This window comes from Triticum urartu, chromosome 3A (assembly GCF_056163025.1).
Source record: "Triticum urartu cultivar PI428250 chromosome 3A, HENAU_Tu73, whole genome shotgun sequence".
Taxonomy (NCBI): Eukaryota; Viridiplantae; Streptophyta; class Magnoliopsida; order Poales; family Poaceae; genus Triticum; species Triticum urartu.
This window is the reverse complement of record NC_141875.1, coordinates 721,022,887-721,044,129: the sequence shown is the minus strand read 5'-3', so window position 1 is coordinate 721,044,129 and position 21,243 is coordinate 721,022,887. Positions and strand designations below refer to the sequence as shown.

The window sequence follows — 21,243 nt, the reverse complement described above, 5'->3', positions numbered from 1 at the left end:
ATTATGCATTATGTCACAATTCTTATGCCTCTTCTCTCTTATTTTACAAGGTTTACATAAGGAGGGAGAATGCCGGCAGCTGGAATTCTGGGCTGGAAAAGGAGCAAATATTAGAGACCTATTCTGCACAACTCCAAAAGTCCTGAAACTCCACGAAAGCCATTTTTGGAAAATATAAAAAATATCCAGTGGAAGAAGTTCACTAGAGGGGGCCCACCTGTCCACGAGGGTGGGGGGCGCGCCCTACCCCCCTGGACGCACCCCCTACCTCGTGGGCCCCCTGTTGGCTCTCTGATGCCCATCTTCTGCTATATGAGGTCTTTTGATGAGGAAAAAATCATAAGCAACCTTTCGGGACGAGACTCCGCCGCCACGAGGTGGAACCTTGGCAGAACCAATCTAGGGCTCCGGCAGAGCTGTTCTGCTGGGGACACTTCCCTTCGGGAGGGAGAAATCATTGCCATCGTCATCACCAACGCTCCTCTCATCGAGAGAGGGCAATCTCCATCAACATCTTCACCAGCACTATCTCCTCTCAAAATCCTAGTTCATCTCTTATATCCAATTTTTGTCTCCAAGTCCGGGATTGGTACTAGTAGGTTGCTAGTAGTGTCGATTACTCCTTGTAGTTGATGCTAGTTGGTTTATTTGGTGGAAGATCATATGTTCAGATTCTTTATGCATATTAATACCCTTATGATTATGAACATGAATATACTTTGTGAGTAGTTACGTTTGTTCCTGAGGACATGGGAGAAGTCTTGCTATTAGTAGTCATGTGAATTTGGTATTCGTTTGATATTTTGATGAGATGTATGTTGTCTAGCCTCTAGTGGTGTTATGTGAACGTCGACTACATAACACTTCACCATTATTTGGGCCTAGAGGAAGGCATTGGGAAGTAATAAGTAGATGATGGGTTGCTAGAGTGACAGAAGCTTAAACCCTAGTTTATGTGTTGCTTCGTAAGGGGCTGATTTGGATCCGTATTTTCATGCTATGGTTAGGTTTACCTTAATACTTTTGTTGTAGTTGCGGATGCTTGCAATAGAGGTTAATCATAAGTGGGATGCTTGTTCAAGTAAGAACAGCACCCAAGCACCGGTCCACCCACATATCAAATTATCAAAGTACCGAACGCGAATCATATGAACGTGATGAAAACTAGCTTGATGATATTCCCATGTGTCCTCGGGAGCGCTTTTTCTTATATAAGAGTTTGTCCAGGCTTGTCCTTTGCTACAAAAAGGATTGGGCCACCTTGCTGCACTTTATTTACTTTTGTTACTTATTGCTCGTTCCAAATTATCTTATCACAAACTAATCTGTTACCACTTATTTCAGTACTTGCAGAGAATACCTTATTGAAAACCGCTTATCATTTCCTTCTGCTCCTTGTTGGGTTCGACACTCTTACTTATCGAAAGGATTACGATAGATCCCCTATACTTGTGGGTCATCACTCAGCCTCCTTCTCCGGCGCGTGGCGGCACTCCGCCTGCGCCGGCGCGCCCGAGTGGCCAGCCTACTCCTTCTCCGCCTCGTCAGCAAGGGCGGAAGGGACCCGCCGCCGCTCCGGCTGCTCCGGCGTGTCGTAGTCCTTCTCCTCCGCCTTGTAAGAAAGGAAAGAAGACAACCGCAGCCGCGCTGTCTGCTCCGGCGTCTAGCAGTACGGCTAGAGGCGGGAGGCAATACAGATTCGGTCCTTCTCTGAAGACTCCAGAGAAGTTATCATACGAGAGGAGCCAGGAGGAAAACACGAAGATCGTGCGAGCCGAAGTGAAGAACTTATTTGAAGGGGTGAAAGCAATGAAACATCCACCTCCGGAGGAGAAGGCAGATCCGATGAAAGCGAAGCACACTCTGGCTGCCCTGATGAAACCACCAAAGTCTCCGTCGAAAGGCAACTATGAGCGCATTGTTGAAAAGTCATTTATCGAAGCGGAGCGGTCGGGAAGTACTAGAAGTGATCAAAGGTTAAAAGAACGACGAGCTGGGAAACAAATTTCCTAGCTCAGAGAACAAGCAAACCAGTCGTCCCCCCCGCTCAAGGTGTCTAGCGATATCGTCGCTAATGATCCGAGGATGGTGCCCGGTTATACCCATCTTGGAGATTACCTGCACGACGATGTACATTATGATTTCTTGGAGGTGGACGAACATAGATATGAGTACGGGAAGCCTCTCGTCAAAGATGAAAGCTCTCTAACAACGATGATGCGAAGATTCCATGATTTGTACATGAAAACCTGTAGAGAGTCTAGGGGAAGGAATATTTTGGCGCTGAGAGTTAAAAAGGAGCATGACCTCGTTAGAATTGATCTGTTGAATGTTCCATTTGTGGAGTTCTTCCAGTTTTTCAATCAACATGCCCTCGATAAATTAACGGTCACTTGCTACTGTCTGTAAGTACTACTTCTGTCATTAAGTCTCTATATATAGGTCAGCTCTTTCATTGCATGTATTTATAATTATCCTTACTATATTATGTAGATTGAAGATCGCCGAATTGAAGAAAAGACAAATTGGTGATATTAGGTTTATTAACACAAATCTCATAGATACATATACGGTTGAATTTAAGGCCAGAGAGACCGAGTACAACTTGCTACGATCGTTGGTAATAAATGAAAACAAAGATATAATACTCTTTCCTTACAACTTCAAGTGAGTGTTACTGTCTTGTGCATATTCGGTTTCCCTTATTAGTCCAAGTTATAGCTAGTAATGTAATTGATGAATTATGCATGCGTGCGCAACTTCCACTATATTCTCCTAGAGATTAAGCTTGAGAAGGGACTAGTAACCGTCTTAGACTCGAGACGAAAAGATCCCAAGGAGTATGCAGACATGACTGAAATGCTCGAGAAGTAAGTTAAATCGATCATTATCGCACCATATCGGCAACTTTGTTCATTTCCTGATATCAAGTAATCGTTTTTTTGGCTGGCAGGGTTTGGACAAAATTCACCTCAAAAGCTCCGGGACTGCCGAAGAAGCTGCAATTTAAACAGCCGAAAGTAAGTACTACTAGCATGTTCCGCGCATCTCCTAGTGATTCAAGCGCGCGCTAGTTTCATCAATACCATTTAGCATGCTTGCTTATCAGTTTGATTGACCTCTATTTCTTGTAAAGTGGTTGTGGCAGGAAGCCGGGAATGATTACTGTGGATACTACGTTTGCGAGTCCATCCGCCACACGACCTGTGAGCGGGGCTACTCTGACAAACAATATGAAGTGCGCAAATAATAATATTCACAATTTTATTTTATTACCATCATTGGTGTTGAGTTTCATTTATTCATATATATGTATTGACCCCTTTCTTTAAATTAGATAGGATGCGGGATGAACTCCTACCACCAGATCGTATGCGAGCAATTCAAGAGGAATTGGCGGCATTCTTTCTTGACCACGTGATCAATAAAGACGGAGAATACCATGTGGACCCTGAGTTCATATATAATTAGGAGATTATATTGTAAGAGATAATTATATTGTATATATGTAGCCAGTAGCGTCGGATAGATATACGAGAACTTGTTGTTCGACCAATCTCTCAGAGAAGGAGAGGTGGTCGATATCACTTCTTTCTGTATGCATATGTTCATGACGATCTTCTATTTCCTTCATTTGCTTACTAGCTAGCGTGTCTAGTCCTCTCTATACGTATAGTACGTAGCATCGACCAAGCACGGAGATAAGAGAGGAAACTTCTCTCTATTAATTAGCTAGCTAACACAATATATGAAACACCTAAATTAACCCCCCAAACCCCCATAACCCCCCTCCCCTTTAAAACAAAACCCCCAGCCCCTAAAATGCTGACGCGTGGATGCCTATTACTCCTGGTTGGTGCCACCAACCGGGACCAAAGGGCCTCTTGCCTGGGCTCGCCGCACCGGTCACGTGGAGGCCCATCTATCCCGGTTTGTGTAAGAACCGATACTAAAGGCCTAGGGCATTAGTAACAACACTTTAGTCCCGGTTCAACAACCGGGACAAATGACCCTTACGAACCGGGACAATAGGCCCTTTTTCTACTAGTGACAGTGTTCTCGCTTTTGTCTCATCACCTTATAATGGCAAGATCAAACTAATACAGATACATTATACATCTACAAATCAATTTCACAATCAATATAGTGGTAACATATGGAACTATGCAAACAATGCACTGGTAATTATAATCATGTACGTATGATCTGGACACTGAAGTACATAAAGAGAGATTTATACATAGCTAATACTATCCGCACTCTGTTGGGGAGAGCCATGGTGATGATACTGATGTTGTCTTCAAGTAATTCCCCCTATTATCAAGGATATTTCTTGGTGGCGGCACCGATTTATTTTCTAAGAATTATGGTTATCACCAATTCTATAGACCGAGCGTCCACCGAATGGTTTCAGAAGTGGATCCACATAGGGCATATTTTGGTTAGGTCTGAATTGCTTATGAAATAAAAAAAACCTTGGTCTGAGTACTATTTTAGACATGGGCAACGAATATATATAGCATAAATGATTTTCACTACTTATTATATATTAATTGGTACTCCCCCCGTCCCATAATGTAAGACATTTTTTGATACCAGTGCTAGTTACGTAAACAAACATAAAGAAATCAACATTTGGAATAAGCATCAATGTTCTCTTAAATATTAGGAATGTAAATTGGATTATCTTACTATGAAGCTATCCCAGCTTTTGCACTTTGTAAGTTCTAGGAATATTCTTTGTGTTTGTTCATTTTATATGGAAGCGACACATTTAGACGAGTTGCGAGTCTATAACTTCAAACATGATGGTTTCTGGATCAGAGAGTGAAATCATAAATCTTTAAGTGATCGATTAGATTAACTTTGAGAAGGTTAGCAGCAGGATCGAGTGGGCATGCAGGCAGATCAGCACGCTGATGGAAGAGTTGATGAATGATGCTGTGGAGCTGAAGAGGAGCTAACGTGCCTCTGGACCTTTGTCGTGCCTCTTCTCTGTGCCGTTTGCCGTGTGCTAGGTGCTTTTGCTTAGCGCTCATCCCTTTTGTCTTATCTAATATGCATCTGGACCTTTTATGTTATGTACTGTTGATCTTAATTATGTCTGAGCTATGTCTTAGTTGAGCTTTCTAATATGAAGTTGGTGTGGTGCCATGGTTGTATTGCATGATGTTGCTTTATTTTATCAAGCTGGATGATGCCTTTGGTATAAAAAATAGAATGCCATGGATCTCCAAGAAAATGAGAACGGTGAGATTGTTTCGAACCAGTTGTCACTGTGTCGAGAATGTGCACTCTCATCCACACATGGTATATGTTCTTGCTACCCATACCTTAAAACACCTGCGGTGTTACACCCAGGCATGACAATTCTGCTAGATTGTGTCGAAGTGTTAGAGCATCTAGAAACGGAGCTGACTAATGTGACCCCCCAAGAATGCACAGATTGTTGGGTTTAGTTCCTCATCGGTTGTTGGTTGTGGTAGGAGGCAAAACACATTTATAAGGGCAGGGGTCTCCTCTTCTAACATGTTAGTCTTTTAGGGGGAGAGGGCTCAAGGCATCTCGTAAGTCAATGTTGCTCTCCGGTTGTGCCTGGTAGCGTAGGCCGATCGAAAATGCTGGTGTTCGCGGACCAGAGATTGCGTAACACGGATAACACCCTGTCACCGCTCATTTCTCAGCCGTTCCAACCACACTTATCATTTTCAAACTACTCCGGTGGTTGGGCGAACCTCTGGCTCCTCCTCCTTGTCATCCTCGTCCCTGAAGAGTTTCTCCTACTTCACGTCAGCCTTGTGGATAAAGCGGTCATTGGTCACCACCTTGAGCTCAAACTGAATGTATTCAAGGATGGTCGGCTGCTCTGCATGGATATCTGCCCAAAGCTCTAGGGTTAGCATTTTGTAGTAGTGACCTTGGTGCGGACCATGGTGGCGAGCGGATCGCGGGGTTGTAGTGGACTGATGAGTGGATGCGGTCAAGGCAGCGGTGTGGACGAGAGGGATAGGGAGGAAATTTTGGCGGCTAGGGTTTAACACTCGCCGGAGCGGCTTAAATTGATGTGTTTCGCCCGTCAGGCAGCGCACTGGAACGGTGGTGTTAGTGTGGACCGGTGACCACCTGGCGGGCTGATGGATTTCCTCATGGGTCCCATCCGCCACGTACGACCGACATACGGGTTGGGTATGAGGGGTGCCAGGCAACCTAGACGTTTGTGTTGGGTTTGAGGGCTCCGGTTGGGTGTGATTTTGGCATCACGCGGTGGTTGGGCCGTCCGCCCGAAAGTATAGGTTGTGGGGGGTGGGGGCGTTGAGGGGCCGGTTGTAGATGCTCTTATAACAATAGATAAAGAACATTGTACACTCGGTTTTTTCTTCTATTTTCTTACATTGGTAAAACCCAATAGAAATTGTTGTAGACTATGGATGCAGCCACTCAGGAAAAAATTATCTGCTTTGTGCAACCGATTTGGGTGGCCATCTAGCACTATTATCTATGATATATCAACTGTAGCATATATATGATATTTGCTTGAGCAAGATAAACAGTAATGTATATAATAAGCTTATTGTAAAACAAACTAAGCCCAACACTGACCCATTTACCAGAAAATAATTCTTACAACGAAATTTCTAATTTCCAAACGTTCGGATTTTAGTGTTAGATCCGAACGACCCAGCCACCGTTTGATCCGCATCTGACGGATCTGGCGAAGGGACTCGATAGAAGTTCAAACGTAACACACATCGTTCGATGAGATCATGCGGACGTGTTTTTAGGGAAGATCCATGCATTCCCACTTCCTTGCTCGGAAATCACGCTGAACCAATGACCTGCCCACTACTGGTTTTTTAGCATCTATAAAAAAAGGGGCATGAGGGGACTCGTACCTGGCACCTCACGACAGGATGTGAAATATCCTAATGCACTAACCGCATTAGCACGCTCCATGTTGTGTTAAATACTAGTACAAAGCTAAACATTTTGACCCTAGTTTTTACTAGCATCACTAACCATTCAAGCTTACATTTGTCGGGTTTTTTTCATGAGTTTTTCTCTAGTGCATAGTTGTGGTTCCACTTCATCATGGAAGTAGGCATCTCTGCTAACGCTCAGATGACGATGACGACGATGTTGGTTATGTGAGACGCTTCTACATGATATGACGTCCGAGGGGTAGGAGATGTTAGCGAATGGGAGGTGGCCGGTCATCTCGAAAGGATGGGATTTTACGCACCATGGAGATGATAGCTTTTACGTACAAACATCATGGTAACATTTGTTCGGGACGAAAGAAGTAGCTGAAACATACCACCCAATAACTTACGTGTGAATAGCTTGTTAATTTAAGCACCATACACCTGATAAATATGTGCAAACATCATGGTAACTTTTAACCTAGAAAAAAAGTTGATAACATATAGCCCAAATAACTTTTCTGTGAATATCATGATAATTTACGCATTGCAGATCTGACAACTTACGTGCAAATACCTCGGTAACTTTAACACAGAGAATTTTTTTTGATAAGGTATACCCCCGGTAACTTCTATGGAAATAACATGATAATTTAGGCACCACAGACCTGATAACTTGCGCGCCAACACCACAATTACCTTTTTTGGTGAGAAATTTTTTTGATGAAATATAACCCCCTCCCCTACCCCCAATAATTTCTGTGTGAATAGCATGGTAATTTACACGTGCATAGCTGATAACTTATGTACCCCCGAGTCTGGTAACTTTGACGGGGCAGCTAGGGGTGTTTGTTGAAACATACAATGGTAACTTATGTTTAATTAGCATGGTAATTTACACACTACATACCTAATAACTTACAGACCCCTGGCATGGTAACTTCAACTCGTGGAAAAAGTTGTTGTGACATACTACCTCCATCCGGGATTATAGTTCCCCTCGACCGCATCAGCAGGATCAAGGCAGAGCAAACGTGCATGCAAAATCTTTTGTTCCCGGTGCTATTAATTACCACATGCAGTGGCTCGCTTTTATGTTGATCTCATGCATTGGTCCGTCTTCTCCGCATGCAACGGACGCAATACTAGTCACGGAGTAAACATTGCATGCATCCTACCTTTTCACATCCAGGGTCCCTTGTGGAACAACATTCGAAACGAACGGCCTAATAAAAACAGACAACGATGTGGTGCTAGCCCGCCATATAAACCCGGACGGAGGTAGTACCCCGGTAACTTGTGCGTATACTTCATGGTGATTCATGCACCGCGTACCTGATAACTCACATACAAATATCATGAAAAACTTTTTGACCTAGGGGGAGAAGTTGTCAAAAATACTCGCATTAATTTCTATGTAAATAGCACGGTAATTTACGCATCACATACATGATAATTTACACAATAAACATTGTGCCAGCCCTTACCAAGGAGTGGGAGCGGGAAAGTTGTTGAAACATACCCCGGTAACTTCTATGAAATTATGATTGCCGGGGGGGGGGGGGTAAGTTGTTGACATATCCTGTGTAAAATTTATGGTGATTATACACACGCAAACCTGATAACTTGTGTACAAACATCATGGAATCTTTGACCGGGGGAGAAAAAAAATGTCAAAACATCCTGTGGTAAGTTCTGTTTAATTTCATGGCATTGCAAACCTGATAACTTACGTAATGAACACCGTGGTAACTTTTTACCCTGGGAAGAAGTCATTGAAACAAACTCAGTAAATTCTGTGTAAATATCATGGTATTTTATGCACTGAAGACATGATAACTTATGTACAACCCCATGGTAACTTGGATCCAGGAGAAAAAAGTTGTTGAAACATACAGTCAGTAACTTTTCTGTAAATAACACGGTATTTTACACACTACGGACCTGTTGTCTTACATATAAAACTTCCCGAAAAAAGAACTTACGTGCAAAACACGTTCATATTCGAAGTAAAAAAGTACGACACACAAACACGTGGGCACACTCCATAAAGCCATATTCCTAAAGAACCCTAAAGATTCGTACTTACATTAGATCTTCATCCATGCACCGAAAAAAAACCCAGGAAGATACCTTTCTATGTACTAGGACAGTAGTAAAAAAACAGTTTAAAAGGTTTGTTTTCCAAACATTTAATGACAATGTGGGCATCGTGTACTGGTAATTGGTCTAAGTAGCAACTCGCTTTTCTACCTGACCAAGGTTCGAGTGCCATGTAGGCTCCTTTATCTGAACTTGTGGTTTTTTTTTGTTATCCTGTAAAAATCAATCCCCCTTTCCTGAACTCGCATTTTCTTTTTGCTATCCTGTAAAAATCAATCGGGAGAAGCGGATCGATTGAACTGGAAAAGTGGATTGAGGATCGAACGGGAAAAGCGGATCGAGGGAATAGTTCGGATCTAATGCTAAGACCAGAACGTTTGGAAGTTAGTCCAGTTACAATGTTTGCCACAAAAGTCTCAAAGCGCACGATCAAGAATAAATCTTTTTCGGTAATACAAACTCTGTGATAAAAATCTTGGTTGCTGGAAGCATGAGTTGTAGTGTTTTAAAATTGGAAGCCTAAATAGTGTGCAAGGAGAGAGACATCAACCAAAGAAGATCAGACTCACGTATGGAGACACTTAAAACACATATTACTTGTTGCGAGATACAACACCAACACACAGAGAAAGAGAAATGTACCGCGTAAACACGGCATGGCTTTTCTTCTCCTGGTATTATAGATAATCACGTGGCGCTGTCTGGCGTTTATTCAAAAAGGGAAACACAACGATAGATAGTCTCACATCGCTATGCTTGTATCAACAACAAAGACTAGTGTTCAGTAGCTAATTTATTCATGCTTGGACAGTACTTGTATCGATCTCCAAGCTCCAACCTGCCTCCAAGTGTGGTTCCCAGGCCGCCTATATCTTCACGGATACTAATGTGCGGGTGGGCCGCTCGAACAGTAAGTAACACCAATTACACAAGGGGGATTAGGCGGATCAACCGTGTAATTCATGCTGCTTAAAGCACCTGCGATGGCGTTCGAGCCCACGCACGCACACAGGGCATCTCGTCAGACCGGGTTACAAAAATTTCCTACGCTGAAAAAACCAAGAAAGTATTGGGACTGAGAGCTGACTCACTCTGTGCATTTAAAAACCGAACCGAAAAACCATACCGAAAATAAACCGAACCGAACCAATTTTATGGTTTTTATGGTTTCTGGTTTCGGTATGGTATGAACTTTTCATACCGATTTGAACTTAGTTTTTATGGTATATATCGGAAAACCTAACGGTTAACCGAATAAACCGAAGTAAAAAATAAATTTATATTTCTTGAGATGAACAACCATACAAGTTGTCATTTTTCTTGTACATGAGTCAAATGCACTACTAAGCACGTAATTTTTTCTTGTAACATAGTCATTTTTCTATTTTTAAAATGCTAAGCACGTCCTTAATCATCAACAGATGAATCAATGCATGCATATATACTTATATATATAGTCATATACTATTTGTGTAGAATAGTATGTGTTTTGAGTCATAAATTTGCTAATTATTATTACATCATTTCCAAATTCGCGTCAACTTTGGTTTTTATGGTATATACCGAAACTATACCGAAATAATTTGGTATATACCGAAACCGAACCGTATTTTAATTTCATACCATATTTACTGAAATATTAATACCGTACAAACAGAAAAACCGTATAAATCGAACCATGTAAACTGAATAAACCGAACGCACAGGGTGAGAGCTGACTGTACGTACCGGTGGCTGGGGCGAGGCCTCTGGCGGCGAGCACGGCCTGCACGGCGAACGCGAGCGACGCCACGATCACGCACAGGAACGAGACCACGTTCTTGACGAGGGCCATTTTTGAAGGAAGGACGTGCTTGTGTTTTCGCTGTGCTTGGAAGCAATGCCAATGGCGTACTTATAAGAAGATCCAGCGCACCATGAGGACCAGAAGCAGGGTTCCAAACACCGGATATTTTCCTCAGTGTGCTGTGTGCACGTCCAAGGGCATGCGTTGACGGGTCACACAAAGCTAGACAGACCAAAACGATATGAAATGCACTGTACTGGTGTGACCTGCCACCTGATTCTGCAGACTCTAGCGACAGAAGTCATGGAGAATTCCACGGTTTGGCCCACCATGCACACCCATCGTTCTCCTTGACCACCGGGTTGGTTTCGGTCGGTCGTGTAGCTGCTTGCACCATGATGAGCTTCGCTACACCCATATAATCTTACGTAGAGAGGGATGTTACGGGATGATGTGGCAGTCATTAATTGGAAATTATTGGGGGCGCGGACCCACCCTGAAAGGAGGGGGCGAGGGGAGGTTTGATAGGTTAGACAGGAAGGTTGGTACGTTTACTGAAAGGTTTAGCATTTTTGCGTCGAGAACCACCTGGCAACTCGCAACATTTGACTGACTTTAGCTTCTTTTGCAGTCCACGTCGGTTCGTGCGGCAATGCGTATTATTCACAAGAATAATAAAAAGTGTATAATTTGATCCTTGGTAGTTTACCGAAAAAATAAACAGAGTACTAGCCATAAGGAGTTTTATAGAAAAATAAAGTCACACATTCCATACAAACGAGACTACTCTCGCGGCACGAAGGATCCCAAGTGTTTCACGCCGGGAAAAACTCAAAAGGAAGCCTAGTGCTTGATTTTTGCGAAAACCATAATAGGCATGGAAGAGATACCACGTTGGACATGAGCATTGCGCTCGGTCTAAATTTCCTATACTGTTAGCAAGAATAGTGAGGACATAGCCCTACGCCTTGAGCCGACGCTCGAGACAAGGTCTTGGAAACTTGTTACACAATAATTGTATCCACACTTCATCCTCCTCGAATGATAAACAATATAGCCATTTACTGAGCAAACATTTATTTTTAAGCTCCAAATTTTCTATGCCGAAACCTTCTTGATTTCTTTGGTTCACATAACGTATCCCACTGTGCTAATATATACTTTGTCTTATACTCATTTTCCTACCAAACAAACTACAATCTACATAAACCCAATCTTTTCCGGACTCATACGGATACTTCGTAAAAAGCATAAACATAGGTAGACTCTTAAGCACCAAGTTCACGAGGACCAGCCTTCCTCCGTAGGACATAAGTTTGGCTTTCCAATAGCTCTGCTTCTTTTTGAACCTATCCTCGATACATTTTCACTCTTTGTTCGTTAATTCACGGTGATAAGATGTTATCCCTAGATAACTGAACGAGAACGACCCAATCTAACGATCAAACAACTGTCTAGAGTTATTCTCTTCCTCTTTGGCGGGTCCAAAATAGAATAGCTCCCTTTTGTGGAAATTGATTTTGGGACCTGATAATTGCTGAAATAGACACAAGCCCACCTTAATATTTATCACCATTTCCATGAGGTGTTCCATAAAATTAATGGTATCATCAGCATAATGTAGGATCAAAACTCCCTCATCCATGAGATGTGGGATTAACCTTCCAACCTGGCCATTCTCTTCGGCTGTATTAATGAGTATTGCCAACATATCCGCAACAATATTAAATAGAATAGGGGACAACGGATTCCTCTGATGCAATCATTCTAATTCTGGAAGAAGTGACCCATGTCATCATTGACCTTAACACAGTGCTACCTCCTTGTACAAAGGTCATAACCTGCTTCCTCCAAGCAGGGTCGAAACCATTCATACACTTTACCTTATCATAAGCTTTCTTAAAATCCACTTTGGATATAACTCCATCGAGTTTCTTCGAGTGAGTTTCATATAAAGTTTCATGCAAAATGATTCGTATCTACTTTCTGAAAAATCTTGAAGCTAATATCAAGAAGGCAAATGGGTCTGAATTGCTCAATTCTAACAACCTCTTCTTTCTTAGGTGTTTGAGAAATTGTCCCAAACTGAAGCTTGAACAATTGTAGCTCACCTTTAAATAAGTCATGAAACATAGGCATCAAGTCATCCTTAATACTACCCTAGCATCGCTGGTGGAATTCCGCAGGCAATCCACCCGGCCTAGGTGCCCTATTATTCTTTATCTGCAGAATGGCCTCATGTACCTCCTTTCTGGTAAAAGGGGTACCGAGCACCTCATTCTCTTTCGAACGTATCTGCAGAATGTCTCCCACGAGGTTCCCATCGTAAGAAACAAAATTATCCACTAGGGCACCAAAAAGTTTCTTATAATAATTGGATATGTGTCATTTAAGGTTCTGTGACATACAGTTGCACCTTCCCTTTGTTCAATTTGGACAATCCACTTTCTCCTATGCTTTCCATTCACAATAAGGTCAAAAAACTGAGGGTTACTCTCACCTTTTGTGACCCCTCAAACCTTTGCCCTTTGTGCCTATTTAATCACTTCATCCCTAAGAAGCTCAGCGAGACTCTCTTTAGCCTCTCGCTTGGCGAGCTGTCAGCCATATCGAGAGGATTCGTCTCAGCTTCAATATCCAGCTCATCAATGAGGTGCAGAAGTATTTCTTTTTCCACTATAAATCGCACTTGCATTCTTAGTCCAACCCCATAAAATTGTCTAAGATGCCTAATCTTAAACTTTCATGTTCTACATTAGTCTCTACTCTAGATTCCTTACCCCATTACTTGGCCACCATGACTAGAAAATCCTCTCATCCAAACCACGATAGTTTGCAAGAGAAGGCAGTCTTCTTGCCCACATGATCCTCCTCACCGGAGTCAACAAGAAGCGGTGTATGATCCGACAATCCTATTTGCAACGCTCGCACCGTCATAAGTGGAAATTTTTGTTCCCATTCCACACTACTTAGAATTCGGTCTAACCTCTCATAAGTTGGATTCTCAAGGTTATTAGCCCATGTATATTGTCGAGCCTTGAGAGCTATCTCCCTCAAGTAGAGACTTTCGATAGCATTGAATATGGAGGACCATCAACCATCAAAATTATCATTATATTTTTTCTACCTTGCTACGAACGATGTTGAAATTCCCTACTAACAAGAGGGTAACCCATGATTTCCACAGATACGCACTAATTCTGCATGAAAATCGGGTTTGAACTCAGGCTACGCCGCCCCATATATAGCAACCAGCGCCCAGTACTGGTTGCTAGTACTGGTTTAGGGTTTGCGGTACATATGATATTTGCTGGTACAATTTGAGATACATAAAAATAATGTACTTAATAACCTTGTTGTTAAAAGTTAGTCCTAGAATGACCTATTCACCGCAAATGTTTGCGGAAGAAGTTTCAATTGACACGAGAATAAATCCTTTTTCGAGCATTGTGTTAGGAATATTCACTTCCTCAATGAGATGTAGTATTTTCTTGGAAAAGTAAATTAGTGTGCACGGGAGAGACATCAAGCAAACCAGATCAAAACTCACGCGAACACTTTAAGCACATATTAATTCTTACAAGGGACAACACGTAACATACGAACAAAGAGATTTATGCCGTGTAAACACGGCACGGCATGAAACGCTAAGCGGCGGCTGAAGGGCGATTGCGAGGCGATCTCCTGACGACGCTAGGGTTAGGGTTTTGGCTACGGGGGTGGTGAGAATACGGTGGTGTCTGGGGTGGTGACTACGTCTCCATCGACACGGACTGGTGTAGCCTCCCTCCTCCACGGTGTGGAACCATGGCAGAGAAGGCGAAGGTGCAATCTGCGGAGATCCCGGCGACAAAGGCAAACCCGGCGGCGACAGCGACCCCAGGAAAAGCAACGAGTGGGGGTTCTTCTAGATCCCCGATCACATGCAAGACGTTGGATCCTACCGCAAGCCTCTCTCCTAGGATGGGAGGGATGGTGCTGCTGGATAAGGAGGCGGAGGGTTTCGTCTTCGAGGAACCAGATCAAATCTTGCCCAAGAACATGAAGTGGTCGGCGGTGGGAAAGGCGTTCTCCCGGCGATCGCTAAACATGACGGTGCTGGAGAAAACGATGCAGAGGGCTTGGGGTCTTCACCATGAGGATCGGTTCCGGGACATGGGCGACAACGTCTTCGTTGTGCACTTTGGGAGCGAAGGGGATTGGAGATATGCAATGAATAATGGACCATGGCAATATGATTTTAATGTCCTAGCCTTGAAGGAGTATGAGAGCAATGTCCGGCAGTCAGAGATTGTCTTTGATAGGATTGATGTGTGGGTAAAAATCGCTGATCTCCCACCAGGCAAGAGGACGGATGCTTTCGGAAAGGCATTGGGCGATTGGATCGGTGAAATTGTTAAAGTGGATGTTGACAAGGACGGAATGGCTAGAGGGAACCAACTGCGTGTCAGAGCAAGGATCATGCTTTTTGAGCCTTTAGTGCGGGGGGTTTTCCTCAAAAACTCTCAGGAGGACAAAGTGGGTACTTGGTACGATTTTCACTACGAAAAGATCCCCCACTTCTGCTTTGAGTGTGGACGTTTGGTGCATGAAAACGGACGATGTGTCCCTCCTGTTGACAAAGCAGCGCAATGGGGAGGCTGGCTAAGAGCATCACCGGGGAGGAGCACTGGCTCCAAGAACGAGGTGAAAGGAGGGAAAAACAACAATGCCAGCACCAGTAGCTTTATGAGTTCACAATCTGATGGAAACAACAGGGAGCAGGACAGCCATGCTCGTGCTTGAGATGTACCAGTGAAGCGCAATCTAAATGCCGAATTCGATCGTCCGGGGGATTCCCACACTGGTGGGCATAACCGGCGAGAGAAAGGGATAGTTATTTCCCCAAGCAAGGAGAAACTCAGGGGCGACTGGCCAAAAGAGAGAGATCTGAGACATGAAATTGAGAGGAAGGAGAGGGATCTCAGGGAACAGCTCAAGGCGCAACAGTGGCAAAAGGAGTATGAGCGGAAGCAATATGAAGAAAGGAGCCATTGGGAGAGGGGGTCTTCAAGCAGAGGAGGCGAGAACAGGCAGGGGTACCATTCATCCAACCCGCAAGAGAGGAAGAGGGGGTACTATGTCCGAAAGCCTCGGCAAGAGTTCGATGAAGGAAGGAGGAGGGGAGACAGCCCCCAAGGCACACCTAGCTCAAGGAAAAGGAGGCCGCATCAGATGTGGGTGCCAAAAGCGGATGGAGCCAGGCATGAGGGGGATGAGTCCTTTATTCGTGACACTAGACAGAAGACATCCTCGGTGTTTGATCGTATTGAAGAGACTCACAAGGTAATGGCGGATCATGCTACGGGGCGGGGCCGCTGAGAGCAATGATTATCTTTGCCTGGAACTGCTGAGGCTTGGGGTTGGACTCGACAGTCGGCAAGCTACGAGACCTGATTAGGTCATACAACCCAGAGGTGGTATTTTTATCAGAAACTAAAAAAAGATCGGGAGCGATGGAGAGACTCAAGTGGAGTTTGGGATTCACAAAAGGGGTGGCGGTGACTGTAAAGGAGAGAGTGGATGTTTGGCGCTATGGTGGAGAGATCATATTGAGGTCACAGTTAAGCCGTGGTGCCAATATTACATAGATGCTACGATCGCGTGCGATGGAGCCTCCTTTAGATTCACTGGAATCTATGGAGAGCCATGTGTGGATAAAAGATCGCGGACGTGGGATGCACTGCGCTATATTCGTACCCAAGATAACTTGCCGTGGTTGTGCGTGGGCGATTTCAATGCGGCTCGAAGCCAGGATGAGCAACTAGGTGGTAACCCGAGAAACAGAGGGCAGATGGAACACTTTGAGGACTTCCTAACCGACTACGGTTTGGCAGATCTTGGCTTCTCTGGGTACCCGTTTACATGGCACAACAAGAGAGAGGGTGCGGAGAATATACAGGTACGGCTGGACCGGGTGACGTGCAACGGGGATTTTGCTCGGCTCTTCCCGGCCACTGAAGTGATGCATGTCATGACGGAGGAATCAGATCATCAGGCGCTAGTTATAAAAGCATTGAAAAAGACCGGGGACAAAGGCGAGCGTGGGCAGCGACCTTTCATGTACGAGGCAACGTGGGTGCGTCATGAGCAGTATGAGACAATTGTGGCCGCTGCATGGGAGGAGGCACATGCAGCCAATCAGGGAGGAGGCCGGCTAGCGACGACATGCAACAGCCTGTGGGCCACCACGAGATCCATGCAGGAGTGGAGCCGAAGGGTTTTTGGCTCTATCAGGAAGCAAATTGGGCATCTCAATGAGCAACTGATCGATGCAAAAGAGAGGGTTGCGAGGACGGGCTACAGACAGGAGATCAAGGAGATCGAAGACCAACTACATGAGCTGTATGAGAGAGAGGAGGTGTTTTACAAACAACGTTCGCGCGTAAACTGGTTGCAGGAGGGCGATCAAAACACTAAGTATTTTCAAAACCGTGCTTCACACCGTAAACGTAAGAACACAGTCAAGGCACTTCGGTGTGAGAACAGGTCGAAGTGTTCGGATGATGAAGGGATGAGGAGGATGGCTGCCCAGTTCTATGCGCACTTATTTGCTTCTGAGGGCTCGAGGGGTGGCGAAAACGTGCTGCAACACATCGATGAATCTGTGACAGAGGCGATGAATGCAAAACTTGATTCTCCATTCACTGATGCGGAGATAGAGCTCGCTCTCTTCTAGATGGGGCCTACGAAGACGTCGGGCCTGGACGGCCTCCCACCCATGTTCTACCAAGGCCACTGGGCGCTGGTTAAGGACGATGTGTGTGCTGCGGTTCATGAGTTCCTCGTCGGAACTGCGCCCCCCGATGGCTTCAATGACACGATAATTGTAATGATCCCGAAAGTTAAGTCACCTGCATTTTTGGCGCAGTTCCGCCCTATCAGTTTATGTAACGTACTGTATAAGATTGCGGCGAAGGCACTGGCCAATCGCTTGAAGGTTGTTCTTCCTTTCATGATCTTTGAGGAGCAGAGTGCGTTTGTGCCAGGCAGACTTATAACAGATAATGTACTGGTTGCCTATGAGTGTGTCCATGCTACTAGGAAGAGAAAGAGGAGGAAACCTATCTGTGAGGTCAAGCTGGATATGATGAAGGCATATGACAGATTTGAGTGGGATTTTCTTGAACAGATGTTGTTGAAGTTTGGCTTCTCTGGTCACTGGACAGAGATGTTCATGAGATGCGTGAAGTCTGCAAAATTCTCGGTGAGACTTAACGGTGGGCTCTCTGAGTTTTGATCCCACCAGAGGGCTTCGACAGGGGGATCTGCTTTCTCCATACCTTTTCTTGTTTTTTGTGGAGGGCTTCTCTGCATTACTAAAGGAGGCTCGGAGAGAGGGGAACATCAAGGGGTGTCATTTGGAGGTGGTGGCCCAACGGTCACCCACCTTCTGTTTGCTGACGATAGCGTGGTCTTTGTGGAGGGGTCAAGGGCAAATTTTGAGACTCTATGCTCCATATTGCATGACTATGAAGCCGCATTAGGCCAGAAAGTAAACCTTCATAACTCAGTGATCTTTTTTGGTAAAGACACCCCGGATGAAGACAAGAACGAGCTCAAGCATGTGCTTGGAATAACGGAGGAGGCCCTGAGTGAACGATATTTAGGCCTCCCTACAGTAGTGGGGAGAGCTAAGGATGGTACATTTAAGTACGTCAAGGATAGTACTAAGGGAAAAGTTTCAGGATGGAAGGGTCAAGGTTTATCAAAAATGGCAAGGGAGGTCTTAGTCAAATCCGGACTGCAATCCACACGAACTTTTACCATGAGCCGTTTTCAACTCACGAAGAAAATGTGCGGGAACCTGTCATCTATTGCTTCAAACTTCTGGTGGGGTGAAACAGATGGTCATAAGAAGGTGCACTGGATTGGGTGGGACAAAATGTGCACGCGAAAGCATGAAGGAGGGCTGGGCTTTCGGGACCCGGAAGCGTTCAACCAAGCAATGCTTGCCAAAGCAGCTAGGCGCTTGCTGCAAGTGCCAAACTCGTTGTGTGGACGAGTTCTAAAGGCACGGTATTTTCCCGATGGGTCGATTCTTAATGCAACGTGCCCTGCCGGCGGATCATACACTTTCAGAAGTATCTTGCATGGTCGTGACCTCCTTGCTGACGGCCTGATATGGCGTATTGGCGACGGCTCACGAGTATCGGTCCACCATGATAATTGGCTCCCAAGGAGCGGTAGCCTCAAGCCACTGGACCAAAGCTACATCGCAGGCATTACACGTGTTGGGGATCTACTCGAAGACGATGGCTTTTCATGGGACAATCGAAAAGTACAGGAAATGTTCGCCCCGGATGAGGCTCAAGAGATTCTTCAAATACCAGTTCGAGGACCGGGGGTACAAGACTACCAAGCTTGGAACTACACCAAGAATGGTATCTTCATAGTTCGCTCGGCATACCATCTACGCATGAGCCAGAAGAGGGTAAGATCCGTACGGCCGAAGTCTTCATCCTCGGTGTTGGATCGTAAGTCTTGGCTGAGCCTTTGGGACACGGCAAAGTTAAAATCCACACGTGGAGGTTGATTCGGAACGGGCTTGCGATGGGAACGGAACTATTAAGGAGGAAGATCAAGCAGGGTGTTTTTTGCATGGCGTGTGGGCGGGAAGAAACAAACTACCATAGATTCTGGGGTTGCTATCATTATGCTAAGTTCTGGAAGATAATGCAGTCGGAATTGGGGGTACCGGTGGCGATCCCGCCAGAGTCAGCTTGCTCCCAGAGTGCGTTGTCGAGATGGTTGATGTCGTGGTTTGCGGAGGCTACGGATGACGAGCGAGCGGTCATGGTTCAGGGTGCATGTGCGCTCTGGCTCGCGAGGAATAATGCACGCGATGGGCAGCGGATCGAGGAGGCAGAGATGATAGCAAAAAGAGTCTTCCATCTAATGTGCGAGTGGCAATCGATACATGGCCGGAAGAGCAAGCAGAACACACCGGCGGTGAAGGAGAAATGGAGGCCCCAGGAGAAGGGGTGGGTGAAGGTAAACGTCGATGGAGCCACATCGAAAGAAGGGGACAACGGTGGAGCCGGGCTGGTATTTCGGAACCATGATGGTGCTTTCTTAGGAGGCTTTTGCCATGTCCTTCCACTGGGGAGTGATCCCGCAAGGACTGAACTCCTGGCGTGGAGAAGGGCTGCACAGGTGGCCGAGGAGCTGAACATCGCCAACCTACATATCGAGATGGATTGCAAGGAAATCGTATGTAAACTCCAAGGCACGCAAAAGGACTTCTCACCGCTGGGCCTGTGGTGGAGGAGGTCAAACGCCTGCTGGCCTCGAGGGAGAGTTGGAAGATTGCGTGGGTTAGGCGGGATGCTAATAAAGATGCCCACTTGTTAGCTAGGGAAGCAGTTTCCACTAAGTTAAACAAGGTGTGGCTGCATGTGCCCCCAGATTTTATTTTACAGACTATTTCGGACGAAATCCCTGTGTGGGATGCTTAAATAAAAGTGGGACTGAATTTAAAAAAAACAAAAAACACGGCACGTCCTTTCTTCTCATGCTATTGTTGATAATCGCGCGCGCGCGACAAGCAAGCATGCTGCTCGGTGCTTCAACCACCAAGTTTGGTTCCCGGGCGGCCTGTCTTCTCGTAGTCTAATGTGCAGGTATCCCACTCGAACAGTAATCATCATCGTCGTCACAATGGGGTTTAACAGGCGCATTACCCGTGTACGTGCTGCTAAAAAACCCTGCAATGGCGTTCGCGCCCACGCACGCACGCGGGACATCTCGTCGGACCGAGTCACGAAAATTTCTGAAAAGCCAGTAGATATTGGGACTGAGAGTTGACTGTACATACCCGTGGCTGGGCCGAGGCCTCTGGCGGCGAGCACGGCCTGCGCGGCGAAGGCGAGCGAGGCCAGGACCACGCACAGCAACACGGCCAAGTGCTTGAGGAAAGCCATTGTTTAAGGAAGGACGCTTGCGTTCTCGTTGTGCTTGGAAGCAATGCCAGTGGCGTACTTATACGGAGATCCAACGCACCATGAGGACTAGGTGCTGGGTACCAAATCACCGGATATTTTCCACAGTGTGCTGTGTGCACGTCCAAGGCATGTGTTGACGGGTCAGCCGAAGCTAGACAGGCCAAAACGAGATGGAATGTACTGGTGTGAACTGCCACCGCACTCTGCAGACTCTAGCGGCAGAAGTCATGGAGAAATCCACGGCTCGCCCCACCATGCACACCCATCGTTCTCCTTGACCACTGGATTGGTTTCGGTAGGTCTTTGCACCAACAAACTGGGGGCAACTCGCCACACTTGACTGACTTTAGCTTCTTTTGCAGTCCACGCCCGGTCGTGCGGCAATGCATATTATTCCGAAGAATTAAAAAATAGTGTATATATGCACGCACACGATTACAAACGTCTCGCT

General features: G+C 45.4%; 1 protein-coding gene and 1 long non-coding RNA gene across 2 annotated transcripts; one reads left to right on the top strand and one right to left on the bottom strand.

Moving 5' to 3' along the window:
* Positions 1-9,595: 9,595 nt before the first annotated feature.
* On the bottom strand, positions 9,596-11,175 carry LOC125549408 (uncharacterized). The gene is made up of 2 exons (XR_007301332.2): positions 10,752-11,175; positions 9,596-10,001 (listed from the first exon to the last, which is right to left on the bottom strand). It is a non-coding gene; the product is annotated as an uncharacterized LOC125549408 (long non-coding RNA).
* Positions 11,176-16,642: 5,467 nt separating this feature from the next.
* LOC147982156 (uncharacterized) lies at positions 16,643-17,527 on the top strand. The gene has a single exon (XM_087516220.1). The coding sequence runs from the start codon at positions 16,643-16,645 to the stop codon at positions 17,525-17,527; it is 885 nt and encodes a 294-aa protein (XP_087372346.1).
* Positions 17,528-21,243: the final 3,716 nt, after the last annotated feature.

Excerpts from the sequence above, each read along its gene's own strand:
- LOC147982156 (XM_087516220.1), top strand. The coding sequence starts at position 16,643 with ATGGAACACTTTGAGGACTTCCTAACCGACTACGGTTTGGCAGATCTT.